At 40.0% G+C, this 13004-nt stretch overlaps 1 protein-coding gene across 2 annotated transcripts in view; it reads left to right on the forward strand.

Annotated features, from left to right (window-relative positions):
• The window catches only part of SOCS7 (suppressor of cytokine signaling 7), a 33719-nt gene extending 21006 nt beyond the window's left edge, over positions 1-12713 (forward strand). For both annotated transcript variants that reach the window (XM_060780914.2, XM_060780915.2), the window contains 3 exons: positions 1304-1439; positions 4955-5113; positions 6385-12713. In XM_060780914.2, the coding sequence (XP_060636897.2) occupies positions 1304-1439; positions 4955-5075 (257 nt within the window). In that variant the 3' untranslated portion in view covers positions 5076-5113; positions 6385-12713. The remainder of the gene's footprint in view (positions 1-1303; positions 1440-4954; positions 5114-6384) is intronic.
• Positions 12714-13004: the final 291 nt, after the last annotated feature.

A 13004-nucleotide genomic window follows, 5' to 3' on the forward strand; every position in this document is an offset into this window, starting at 1 on the left:
GTGGCTGTGGAATCGAGCCTTTGGGACTGTGCAATGAGGCAGCGATAGGAACCATTAGTATTCCAACCAAATTCGATATGGTTGTTGAGACATTTTTAACTAGTGGATTTTAATGTTGAGATATGTGATTTTAATGCTTTTGCATGTGTATGGTATAATATGTTTCGGCATTGAATGTTTGTCATTTATATGTTGTGCTCCGCCCTGAGTCCCCTTCAGGGTGAGAAGGGCGGAATATAAATGCTTTAAATAAATAAATAAATATTAGGAAATTTGCTATACTGAATACCATCATAGTCCAATTGTATGTGGATAAATGTTCAAGATGCATGATGGTGTAGAAGCAATGCACACTCACATCCATTTCTTTATACTTAAATATGCTGTCCTGTGTGCTGGGTTGTAAGTTTTCCAGGCTGTATGGCCATGTTCTAGAAGCATTCTCTCCTGATGTTTCATCTGAATCTATGGCAGGCAACCTTTGAGGATGCCTGTCATAGATGCTGGCGAAACGTCAGGGGAGAATACTTCTGGAACATGGCCATACACCCCAGAAAACTCACAACAACCCAGTGATTCCGGCCATAAAAGCTTTTGACAATACATTGTCCTATGTGCATTGGCCTTAAATATACACCTCCACTTATGCCACCATCTGTTGGACAAGACTATTGTGCATTGTCCAAAGAAACCACACTGCATGTATTATTACACAGCTTGTGCCTGGATATGTCACCAGCATGATGCTAGCTTTTTTACACAAGGGGAAAAAGCAGATTTGGTAAGCTATGGATTCTTTCCAAAAGTCTTGTGTAAACACTTGTCTCTCTCACCCCCCCCCCCCAACCCCAATTTGTTATGACCATCCGTTTTTAAAAGCTGTGCTTCCAAAGTGGGAAGTTAAGAATGTAAGCCAGGAAGGTAAAGGTTTTGGAGATTTTGGAAGAGTGCTGGGGAAGCTGGTTTCTCTTTCATCAAGTACTTGGGTGCACAGGAACCAGTGCTTGGCTGTACTCCAAAATAGGCAGAATATCCAAGAGCTTAACCGTGAAACAGGTGTAAAGCCAGATATCTTTTCACACATTATGCCCCTAACCTGAAGACGAATGAGATCACATTTACATCAAAGGCTGACTAAGAGAGAAGTCTTTCAAATGCAGAAATGGCCAGTGTAAGAAGTCAGCTAGTTGGTTTTTGCACTTGCTTTGTCCTGGGTTCCTGATTATGGTATATTTTAATAGCTGCTGCTTCTGTCTCCCCTAAGCTGCTTCAATTACTTTAATAATTTCTTTAAAACTTGTAGGTCTCCCTCCGACTCCTGTCCAGCTCCTTTACCCAGTCTCTAGGTTCAGCAATGTGAAATCGCTACAGCATCTCTGCCGCTTCCGGATAAGACAGCTGGTCCGCATTGATCACATTCCAGAATTACCACTCCCCAAGTAGGTTCTGTCTTTTGCTTAAGAAATATTCTGGCTAAAGCAGCAGTGGGGATCATACAGCCCTTCGGATACTGTTAAACTCCCAGCATTCCTCATCGTTGGCTATGCTGGCTAGGGCTGCTGGGAGTTGCAGTCTCAACAGCATCTAGAACGCTGCATGATTGCTAACCTGGATCAAAGGAATCTCTCTGCTTTTGTGTCATTATTCTTTTTTATAGTGACATTTTATTACAGGCAGTTTCCAAGTTACAAACAAGATAGAACAAGTATGTTCTTAAGTGTAACTCCAGCCATATAAAGCTTTGGATGGGATCGGGAAGGGTTGTCCCCAGAGTATATTTCCCCACCTGTATGAAGGCCAATATTTATGACCCTGTTCCTTACGAGTTTCTCCCCCACAAACAATCTGCTCCATCCCTATCTCATCCCGATTTTAGTATTTTTAGTATCTTAGTTTTATCTTGCACATGTGGCCCGCTTATTGTTATGTTATGTTATTTTATTTTACTGTGTATGATTTTGCTTTATCGTTTTTGTACTCATATGTTATATGTATTTTATTGTGTTGTTATTGTGTTCTGGTTTTACTTTATTGTAATGTGCTGTTGGGCTTGGCCTCATGTAATCTGCCCCGAGTCCCCATTGGGGAGATGGTGGCGGGGTATTAAATAAAGTTGTTTATTATTATTATTATTAATAATAATAATAATAATATCCCTGTGGTGTTTGTTTTACTGTCCGAGCCCTTATTCAGAAGATTTCACCTCACTTTCTGTCCCTGTGATAATTGGATTTTGAAAAAAAAAATTAGCTTTCTATTGAAACAAGAATTGGTGATAAATTTTCTGTTGAGACACGACTTTTTATCTCACCTCTTTTCTTCTTTTTCTTTTTTCTCTTTTCTTTCTTCCCCCCTTTTTTTATCCATACCCATATTTCTTCTTTTATCCTTTATGAAAAACCTCAATAAAGATTATTTTTTAAAAAAATTCTGTTGAGACACTTTTCCCTCTATGATAACTCTTCCAGGAGTGAATTTCCCTTGCTAGGGGTAGATTTATCTCACTTCCTGTTGTCTCACTCCCCTCTTCTTAATTGTGAGTCATTTGTAAGTCAGATGTTTGTAACTCGGAGAATGTCTGTACTTATTTGTTACTTGTATGTTCCATCTTTCTTCTCTGGAGCTTGAAGTAGCACATATGATCTTCCTCATTTTTTCTTATCAAAATAACCTTGTGAAGTAGGTTTGATGAAAAGATAGTGATTGGTCCGTGCTTATTTGTGAGCTTTATATGCAGGTGAAGAATATGAACCCAGTTAGTCAATCAAATTTTCAATAGGTTACTATCCCTATGGAGCCCCTGGTGACGCAGCAGATACAACCGCTGAGCTTTGAACTTGCTGACCGAAATGTTGGCAGTTCAGATCCCGGGATCAGGGTGAGCTTCCACTATTAGGCCCAGTTTCTGCCAACCTAGCAGTTCAAAAACATGCAAATGTGAGTAGATCAATTGGCACAGCTTCTGCGGGAACGTAATGGCACTCCATGCAGTCATGCTGGCTACATGACTGCATCTACAAACAACACTGGCTCTTCAGATTAGAAATGAGCACCACCCCCCAGAGTCAGACTAAATGTCAAGGGGAAACCTTTACCTTTTACTAATGCTACTTCTGCCATATTATGTAACAAAAAATCCCAAGTTTTTCAGAACTTTTTCCCATCATCTTTATACAATATGGCCGTAGTAAGAAATTGTAGTAATTGTCCAAAGATCTAGAAGGCTATTTTTTTACAAGATAGCTAATTTAATTGTTTTAAAAATTCTTGTATTAACAGTTTTTAGTTATATTTTAAAACTGTAAGCTGCCATTTTGTTGGAAGAAAAGAACATAAATTAAAAAGAACCACAAATAAAGGTTTCCTCATCCTTTCTTCCAATATCCTACCGGTGAGACTGAATGGTATGAGATTAAATTCTACTCCTTGTGCCATTTTCTGAAAGGGAAAGAAAGTTTTTTTTAAAGGACTATCTACTCATTATCTGTCTTACTTAGTCTGGTTATATACAGAATATTATTCATTGTCTGAACCATCAAGGAAGAAGTTGCCTTTGTGGATCAGGCAGAACAGATGAGAAGAGACATGATAATGTTTGTAATACTCTCCAAACATTATTCTTTTCAATAGAAATGTAAAGTGCACACCAACAGGTTTAGAGTAATGAGATGCATGTGGCTCCCAGATCTAGGAGAGCTGCATTGCAGACAAAAAGCTTCTCATCAAATGGCACAGGGGGAAAATAATCTTTTTTTTCTAAACCCTGAAGCATATATGGTTTGCAGTTCCAAGTAATAGGATAGCGCCTGAAGCAAACTGCTTGCTTGAGGGAAAACATCTGGTGATTTCCACAAACGAGTAAATGAAATGCTGTATATTTTCTTGTGCTGCAAAGTGTCTGGAAGGGCCTGAGGCTAGAACAGTTGCTCCTCCTTTCTCTGTACCTATACCCCAGGACATGTTGAACTGCTGTTGTGTCAGCAGAAGGTTTAAAACTTCATTGTGCCAAAAGGTTGTGTAGGTTATGTGGAATGTTGACAGCACATCACTGCAGGGAATAGAGAAAATGAATTTGGCTGAGGCATAGGGGGAAATAAATGGCTTAGTACTTGGGCACAGTAGGAGCTGGAAAATAAAGGTGAGGGACCTTTTTCAGGTAGGTACAAATTGAATTTCAGAGGCTGTGTTCCAGTGGTGAATGGGGCAAAAGACCAATAAATAAGTCCAGTGAAAGTTTGCTTAAAGTTCTTACTTGCAGAAGCTTACTTATTTATTTATACTCCACATTTATCAATAATGAGACTCAAGGTGGCTAGAAAGCAGGCCTTTTCTTTGTAAGATTTCTTTTCTGGAGGAGGAAAAGAGGTGACTTGGTTAAAAACAACAAAATAGATAAAGAGCAAAGAGGCGCAATATTGGGGAAAAGGCATACATAGTCCAGGATGCTGAAACATGTTTTGTATGTATTTCAGCTTTCAGACTTTGGATCTGAAAATCACTTCAATGTTCAATCTGCAATGGAGCCTATTTTCTAAATTTCAATTTTTTCCAGTCATGGTTATGGTCCATTTCATTTCATGACTGCAAATCTCTTGAAGTTGTGCTTTTGCAGTAACAACTCTTATCTTTTGCACTGTTGTTGTTGTGTGCCTTCAAATTGTTTCCAGTTTATGAAGACCCTATCACAGGTTTTTCTTGGCAATATTTTTTCAGAAGGGATTTACCTTTCTTGTCCTCTGAGTGTGCCTTGGCTGAGGTCATCCAGTAGATTTTTGTGGGGATTCAAACCCTGCTCTCCAATGGTCATGCAAGCTACAATATTTGCCTATTGGTCTAAAAGAAAAGTAAAGATAATTTAGAATCTTATTGTTGAATCTGTTTAAAACTTGACTTCTGCCTTATTGTGTCTCTTAAAGTCTGTTTTGGATTTTCCCTTGGCTTTCTATTCACCTAGGCCTCTGATCTCGTACATCCGCAAGTTCTACTACTATGACCCCCAGGAGGAGGTCTATCTCTCACTGAAAGAGGCTCAGCTTGTTTCCAAACAGAAGCAAGAGGCAGACACTTCAACGTAGTGAGGGGCCCTTCCCCCATCTTGCTGCTGTCTACAATGGTAAAATATGTGTTATTGTATACAAAGACTAAAATCTTGACTTAAAAATAGAAGCGATAATTTGTATCTGCCCCATTCTCTCATCAGTAGGCAACTTCATAGGGGCCCCATTTCTTGTGTTAGAAGAAGTTTCCTCAGTTTGTCAAATGCATTTATCTCTGCTATGGTTCTTCTGGTGTTGGAGTCATTTAAATGTCTTTTTAGTATGACCCTAACATTAAGTGTAGTATAGGAGTCCCCGGTGGCGCATTGGGTTAAACCAGTGTTTCTCAACCTGTGGGTCCCCAGGTGTTTTGGCCTACAATTCCCAGAAATCACAGCCAGTTTACCGGCTGTTAGGATTTCTGGGAGTTGAAGGCCAAAACATCTGGGGACCCACAGGTTGAGAACCACTGGGTTAAACCCTTGTGACCGAAAGGTTGATGGCTCACATCCAGCTTCTCACATGGGGACATGAGAGAAACCTCCCACAGGATGGTAAAGATTCCTGGCGCCCCCCTGGGCAACATCTTCGCAGATGGCCAATGCTGTCACACCAGAAGTGACTTGCAGTTTCTCAAGCCGCTACTGACACAAAAAATTAATTGTAGTGAGGACAGCTAGTTTTTTATAGTGATTTTTGGTAGGCAGTAAATGGGCAGGTAAGGACACAGAACCATTGTTTGAATTGGCCTTTTTTCCTATTGACCATCATTAAACTTTGTAGTTGGTTGGCTTTTGACAACATGGCAATCTAAGGTTAAAGTAAAGCAAGCAATCAAGCACCCCTGAGTCTTTCTTTACAGTTGCATAGGAGGAGTAAGGTAAATAAGTGATATGAGTTCTTCAGAAAGCTTATGCTTACCCTCAAAACTAAGCTATAGTTTGTTTGCATTTGTCTTCAGCCTGATGAATCATACCACATTCTCCACAATTTCTGGGGTTAGGGGCGCAAGTCTCCTGTGAAAGTGGAAAAATTGTGTTCTCATACCATCTTCCAGAGGGTGCTATCCTTTATGCAGCGAGGCAGGGTGTGGAATTTTAGGGTGTTGTAGTCCCAAGAGGTTATTTTTCCACACACTGCCATTATGCTCTATAAATTCTGTGTAGGTTTCAGATCTGCATTTTGCATTATAAAGTTGAAAGGTAAAAAATGTCTTTACTCCATGGAAGCTTGGCAAAGGAATGAATGCATACTACCCTATGTTTCTTCAGTTTGCAAAAAAGAAGTATCCAATGTAGTTTAGTAGTATAAACTTACCTTGTTGTTTTTTCTCTCCTCCACCCACTAGGAATTTGGTCACCAGTATTATGTAGCTATAGAGGCTGCATTGAAACGGACTCCTGGCATTGCTTGCTTCCTGGCTGTCTCTTGAGACTCTGGAGAGGGTCCAGGGCACTCGAGAAGAAGCACAGCTGTGCATTGAAAAATGGGAGCCACAATCCCCCCCCTCTCAAAAAAAAAATCTAGTTCCATAAAGATGCTGAAATCTTCTGAAGCTGGACTACAAGCTCCTGAAAGGATGGAGAATGTTATTTTTCTTGTTAAATTTCTATTTTTGGTGCTTCCTTTTCACCTTCTCCCCTTTCTTTTGTGGCATGGGAAACAGCAAGCCAATTTCATGTTTTGTTTACTTGTTGGTATTGGGGGGCAGCATCTGGGGGGTGGGGTGGGGGTCGAGCATATGAAGCAGATTCCTGAGATTTAAATAGCAAAATGGGATTTGTTGTCCATTGTTTCTGTTTGTAAAAGACTGCTTGGAAAAGGCAAGTCTGAGCCCGAGCTGGATAAAGTCTTATATACAACCTATAAGAGGCAGAGAGAACAGTAAGCTCTGCTGTGCCTCATGGAAGATTTGTGGATGGTGCAATTGAAAATCAGTCAGATGAAAAGAAAAAATGTGTTGCCTTTGCTGGAATGTCTATAGGACACAAGTAACGTTCTGAATCTGTGGCACTTGATGTTGGCCAAATGAATAATGAATAGGTATCTTATTGGCATTTCTCTCCTCTCCTCCCTTTAAACACTGGAATGCCATCCAAGAGGTGGCTGATAACAGTATTGGTAAACCTATCAAGCAGATATAAAATGCACAGTGGGAATCTGAAGCTGATCTTGTTGCAAATCAGCTTTTGTTCTGTTGCTTCCCGGAACTGGAAAGCAAGTTGCCCTACTGGACAAGCAGAGTGAAAGCTCAGCCAGTGGAAAGAAATAGCTCTTGAACTCCTATAATGAGAGTAAGCAGATTTTTGAAGCACCTTAGCCTTCACAATGCAAGAGTGAAAATGAAAGAACAAATGAGGGGAACAGTAATTTATTATCTTCCCGCTCTGTCCAAGAGAGTATCTGTAACCAACCATCCTGAGAAATCTGCTGATTCCGTGAAAGAAATACTGTGCATAGTCTAATTTTTCCACCACCACCACAAGGCAAAGTTATCATCGCAAAATAATATGGCCCCCCTACACACACATCAAACGTTAATGATTGTGATGTTCAAGAGGTACCTCTCTCTCTCTCTCTCTCTCTCTTTCTTTGGTGAGTCCTAAAAGCCTCCTCCTTTTCAAGGTGCCGGTACTTGGCTTACATTTCTTGATATTTTTTTAAAAACTGTGATATTTTATTAAGACAATATTATTTATTGTTAGTAATATATTTGTAAAGCGTTTTTCATATTCTCTGTCCAAGCAGTTTTACATTGGTTTCAGCTTCCACTTCTAAAGGTTTCCGTCCTATATGCTGAATAGAGCAAACTGAGCTTTCAAAGTTGTGGAGACTTGACTTTGAAATTACCTTAAAAATTGGCTAGTAGCCCCCCCCCCCCTCAAGTTAAATCCTAAGCAAACATACACAAAACCCATGACGGCGTCTGTTGTTACTGAGTCCTGTTCCCCCAATCAGTAGGTTTTAAGGAAGTTAGACATCTCTTCTCTCCATTTAGTACCATGTCTATGCTACGCTAAAATCAGATTTTGGAACCTTTTATGCTTGCTCTTCATTTGCTCCCTACTTGGTTGCGAAAAACCTGGCTCTGAACTGTTTCTATATTTACGACTTGGATGGCCACCTATCTGCGTTCTGTTTTACCCCAAAGAAGCTTCTTTTTTGTTGCTCATCTTGGTACGTTTTTTCTGATTGTGAGAGGAGTGAATTGCTAATGCACCGAGCTGTAAAGCTGAGCCCTTCCCTGATGGTCCGTCATCTCTTACCAGTTCTCTTGGCAGCTAAGACCGTTGTATTAGACATTGGCCAATGAAGGTGTTGGTGTCTCCTACAGTGGTGAGGAAAGTTAGATTCCTGGAATTTGTTCAGTTCTTTGTTCTGATGCACTGGGGAAGGGATATGACTCTCTGCTGATATGTATAGGGCTACCTTAAAACTTGGAGATATGTATCAAAACAATATTAAGGCAAATAGTGCTAAAGGCCTTGCTCACTTGGAACCGAAAGACATCCCATGCCGGGTGGAATCTTAAATGCATCAAGAGGACACCCCCTCTCCACCATTTCCAGGATGTGCATTTTGAAATAGTAACAAAACTGGAAAGACCCATTTTGGAATTTATTTAGCCCTTTCCACCCCACTCCACTCAAAATACTTTCTTCTTAGTTCAGAAGAAATGAGATCAAACCTCAGGCCTGCACTTGTGTGGTGGTGGAAGAGGAAATGTTTCTTAATATACGGTTCAAACACGCACAAACCATGCCCCAATGACCGTACTAGGGATCTGTTATCTGCCCCCACCCATTGGTTGAACTGTGAGCACCTCTAGAACTCCACTGACTTAACTGCTTAGTAGCAAAAACCAGTTGTGTAAATAATGTTCAGGGAGTAAGTTGGCCTCCCTGGGCTACTGTTGTGTTCCCGTTAAGTCTGCTGTGATGGATTACCTATAAAAAGAGAGCATGTCTGTGTGTGTGAGAGAGATTCTTTCTTTGTAAGGTTATGTGTTTACCTTTCTTTTGCAAAATGGATGAATGGATGTGGGTGAGGTGAGTGTTAGGCAGCAAATATTAAATCCCACACTCTAGCTTTTTAGGGGAAGGGGTTGTCCTCTGATTAAAACTCTGTTTTTGTCATTTTCTGCTTGTAGCATCTGCTACATTCCATAGTAATTAGTTGGGGATGGTGTTGACGGTTCTTTAGAATAAACTACCCTGTTTGGTTTTACTACATTGATTGTATTTAGGTTAGATCTGGGAGTTTCTGAACATATTTCAAACTAGAGGTGGGGTGCCTTTGGCCTTCCAGATGTTTTGGATTATAGCTCCCACAATTTCCACACCCTGTATTCAATATTTGACTTTTGACTTCAACAAATAATGCTCTTCCCTCTCCCAATATCTACCACAGGAAGTAAGGGGTAAATATCTTCTGGCCAGTAATAACTTCCTAATGGCATCAATCTTGAAGGAAAGTGGGGTGCTATTTGACCTTAATGATGCTATCTTGGCTGCATGAAAGAATAACAGTATTTCCATAAGTGCTTGATGTAGGATTCAATTGGAAAAAGAAGGCTTTGTTGATTGCTCAGTAGCAGTTGATTTATGACTCAGAAATGCAGAAAAGTATCCTGTGTTGTTTTATAGAGATACAGCAATAGGCTTTTGGGTTTACTGGATTTATATATCACTTTTTAAGCCTGAGATGAGGTTCAGGTGCATCTTAAAACAGTCTTGCTCTTAATTGCTTTGACATTTTTGAAAAACCTAGGTGCTAACTTGAGGCGAAAAAGAGCAGACCAAGCTCCATAAACCAGACTGTTTTTTATTCTTGTCCTTAAACCCAGTGTCTAGCATGTTGTTACTCTGCCCCAGTTCATTTACTTGATATTTCGCAAAAATGATAATAGGTATGTGTGTTGTTGACAACTTGACATAATTATTTTTATGAGCAGGCTAGACACTATAGAAAACCTATGCACTCATGAGAGGATTTCATTTAGTTTAGAAAAGAATGAATTCCCTTATGGAGAGAAATATGTACTTTCAAAATGTAATCGATTTCAAATGATATTCACTAGAAGAGAGATGTTTGGGCCTCCAAAATCCTCTGTTCCAGATGTTTGGGCCTCCAACTCCCAGAAGCCCTATTGGGCTTGTTGAAAGGCCAGGAATTCTGGGAGCTGAAGTCCAAAAAACACCTAGAGGACCACATGTTTGATGCCATTGTGCTGGAGGAGAAGAGAAATCCAATAGAATACTGTCAACATAAATGTAGCTTGGACAGCTGTTAGAAAACGATACACGAAACAAGTCAACCTGCCATCAATTAAATAAGTAAATCAATTTGTTAATTGTCCAGAATTTCACAAAACTCTCCATCATGCAACATGGAGATGCTATATGACCACCTTTTCCCTTGAATGTTTCAGCTTTTTCTCATTTGCATTCATATGACTGTGCCAAGCAAAGATGTGTGGTATGCCTGTTATGAGACAACTTCTATTCAGTCAAGCACTTTTGAGTGTGTTACCTTTAAAACAAATTGCCTGTTAGATCAGTTACTGTTACCATGTCGCTACAGAGAGCATCATTTGAGATAGGATGTACAACTTGCTCAAGATCTACACACAAGTCAGTTGCGCATTCAAACAAAAGGCGAAAGTTGTGAGGCTAATGATTCCCAATAGTCTCACAACTGCCTCCCGATATTTTGTCTTTTAGGTAGTGAAGGAGATCCCTTTCGTGTAAATCTTACTACTGTGGTATATGTTTTGGTCCTGGAAGGATAGCTAGTAGGCATGTGCAATCCATGGTTGTAAAGTACTTACAAAACTAAAGTTCTGGTGGTGAAAACTAGGGGCGCTGGTGCTTTGCTTCTACAGCAGTGGTTCTCAACCTGGGGTCCCCAGATGTTTTTGGCCTACAACTCCCAGAAATCCCAGCCAGTTTACCAACTGTTAGGATTTCTGGGAGTTGAAGGCCAAAAGCATCTGGGGACCCCAGGTTGAGAACCACTGTTCTACAGTGTTGCTAAAATTCTGGTGGTAAAACTTTCAGAACTCTAACACAACTTTCAAAGTTTCATTATAAATGGCAGTTCCTAATAGGTTCTGTCATAAAAATCACCAGTAATGAAATAATAATGAAATTTTGAAAGTTTTGTTAGAGTTCTGAAATTTTCACCACCAGAACTTTAGCAACACTGTAGAAGCAAAACACCAGCGCCCCCTAGTTTTCACAACCAGAACTTTAGTTTTGTAAGTACTTTAGAACCATGGATTGCACATGCCTAGTAGCTAGATTAAAGCCCACACAATGCGGTGTAAAACTGTGTAATGTTGCCCTAAATTTCAAGAAGTTTTTTCATTTTTTTGTCTCATTGCAGCTTTTGAGCTATCTTGTTGCCACCCATTTCTTCATCCTTTCTGTAGCCTAGATGTTGTAGACTACTAGCCACCTGGCAATCCCTCTTGTCTGCATGGTCCCAGGAAAGTAACAGAACTCAGAAGCTTATCAACCTTTTTGGTTGATCAAAACTCAGAGCTGGTGAGTTGTGACCATCCTATGCACTGAAAATGGTACTGGGTTTACTGAGATCTCCATAGGTTTGTGGGGCAGTGAAACTACTAGACCAGAACCACTGCATCTAGTCTTGTTTACCTCTGAAAGGGCTACATGAGCCTATTTGTGTGACCGCCTCTTGTTTCACATCTTAAGCTATCTTCAATGTCAGTGAACATCTTCAAACAGTTGCAGGGTTTTTTGGGTACTAGTCAATGAAAAAGTCTTACAGTAGTGCAAAAACACAGTATGTCTTATTGTATGACAGCATAGAGTTTGCATTTGGGGCATGTCACACCTTTTACAGAGTGAATGCCCAAAATGCTATAGCCTCACCACTCCCAGTCTTTTTTAGTCGGAGAAAAGGGGGTAAAATACATGGAATTAAGTATGTATACCTCAGTCGTAACACTGAAAAGCTAGTGTAGGTACACAACTTCAGTGTCCTGTGTGAATTGAAAGGTTGCATATTCCAGGAAAGTTGGTTCAATACCTTACTGCACTGTTAACAGGTTTTTTTTATGTTGATTTTGCTCAGTTTCCGAGTATGCTTTGTGTGTTTGTATGTGTGTGAGTATTTAATTTATTAAAACAGCTGCTGTAACTTATTTTCAGAACTATAAAAGTGTAAAAACAAAAAATAATTGAGACTTGCAGGCCAATCTTAAAAGTTTTGCGCTTGGCAGGAGAGGGACGAAAAGACGTTTTATATGAAAATGAATGCACTTTGGGTGTGTTTAGACATTTTGGGGGAGGGGGTCAGGCTGTTTTATAGACTGAGTTCTGAATGGCCTTGTGTGTATATATTGTATCAATAGGCACGTTTTTGGTTTCTCATTTGAAAGCATTTGTAACTGCTGCAGGGTCCTGTCTGTAAAATGGATGTATTGAATAAGTTTGCCCCATAGTTGGGGTGGAACGTTTTTCTTTTAACTCTCTTTTTTTCCTCCTTTTTGGGTAAATTTTGTCAACCATGGGAGAGAACTTTGCCCCTCTCCTGTTTGTATCTCATTTCTATTGTGGGTTGTTTTTTTGTTTGTTCTATTGGCCTATGGGTGGTTGTTCGACAGGGTCGGTGGGAGAGAGGGGTTTGAAATAAAATACTTAAACAGTCCTTGTTGTTCTCTGTTTTATTTTGGAAGAGATGAAAGTTGACTTGGATTAATTGAACTTTGCTTGATAGTGCTTCAGGTGTGTAAAATGCTATGCGTTATCTCATTCAGAACTATAACCTTGGCTGGTCCTAGAATTAGGCAGCAGATAAGAGAAAACAGGCATGGTAGTCCCCAGACTTTCCTCCTGAACCTCCTTCTCATGTTTGTCATACAGTCTTACCTGTCTAAACTAGAGTTTGACCTTCAATGGCAGTAGAGGACATTGCCCTATTCCCATTAAGTATGACATA

The sequence above is a fragment of the Anolis sagrei genome, chromosome 6 (genome assembly GCF_037176765.1).
Source record: "Anolis sagrei isolate rAnoSag1 chromosome 6, rAnoSag1.mat, whole genome shotgun sequence".
Classification (NCBI taxonomy): domain Eukaryota; kingdom Metazoa; phylum Chordata; class Lepidosauria; order Squamata; family Dactyloidae; genus Anolis; species Anolis sagrei.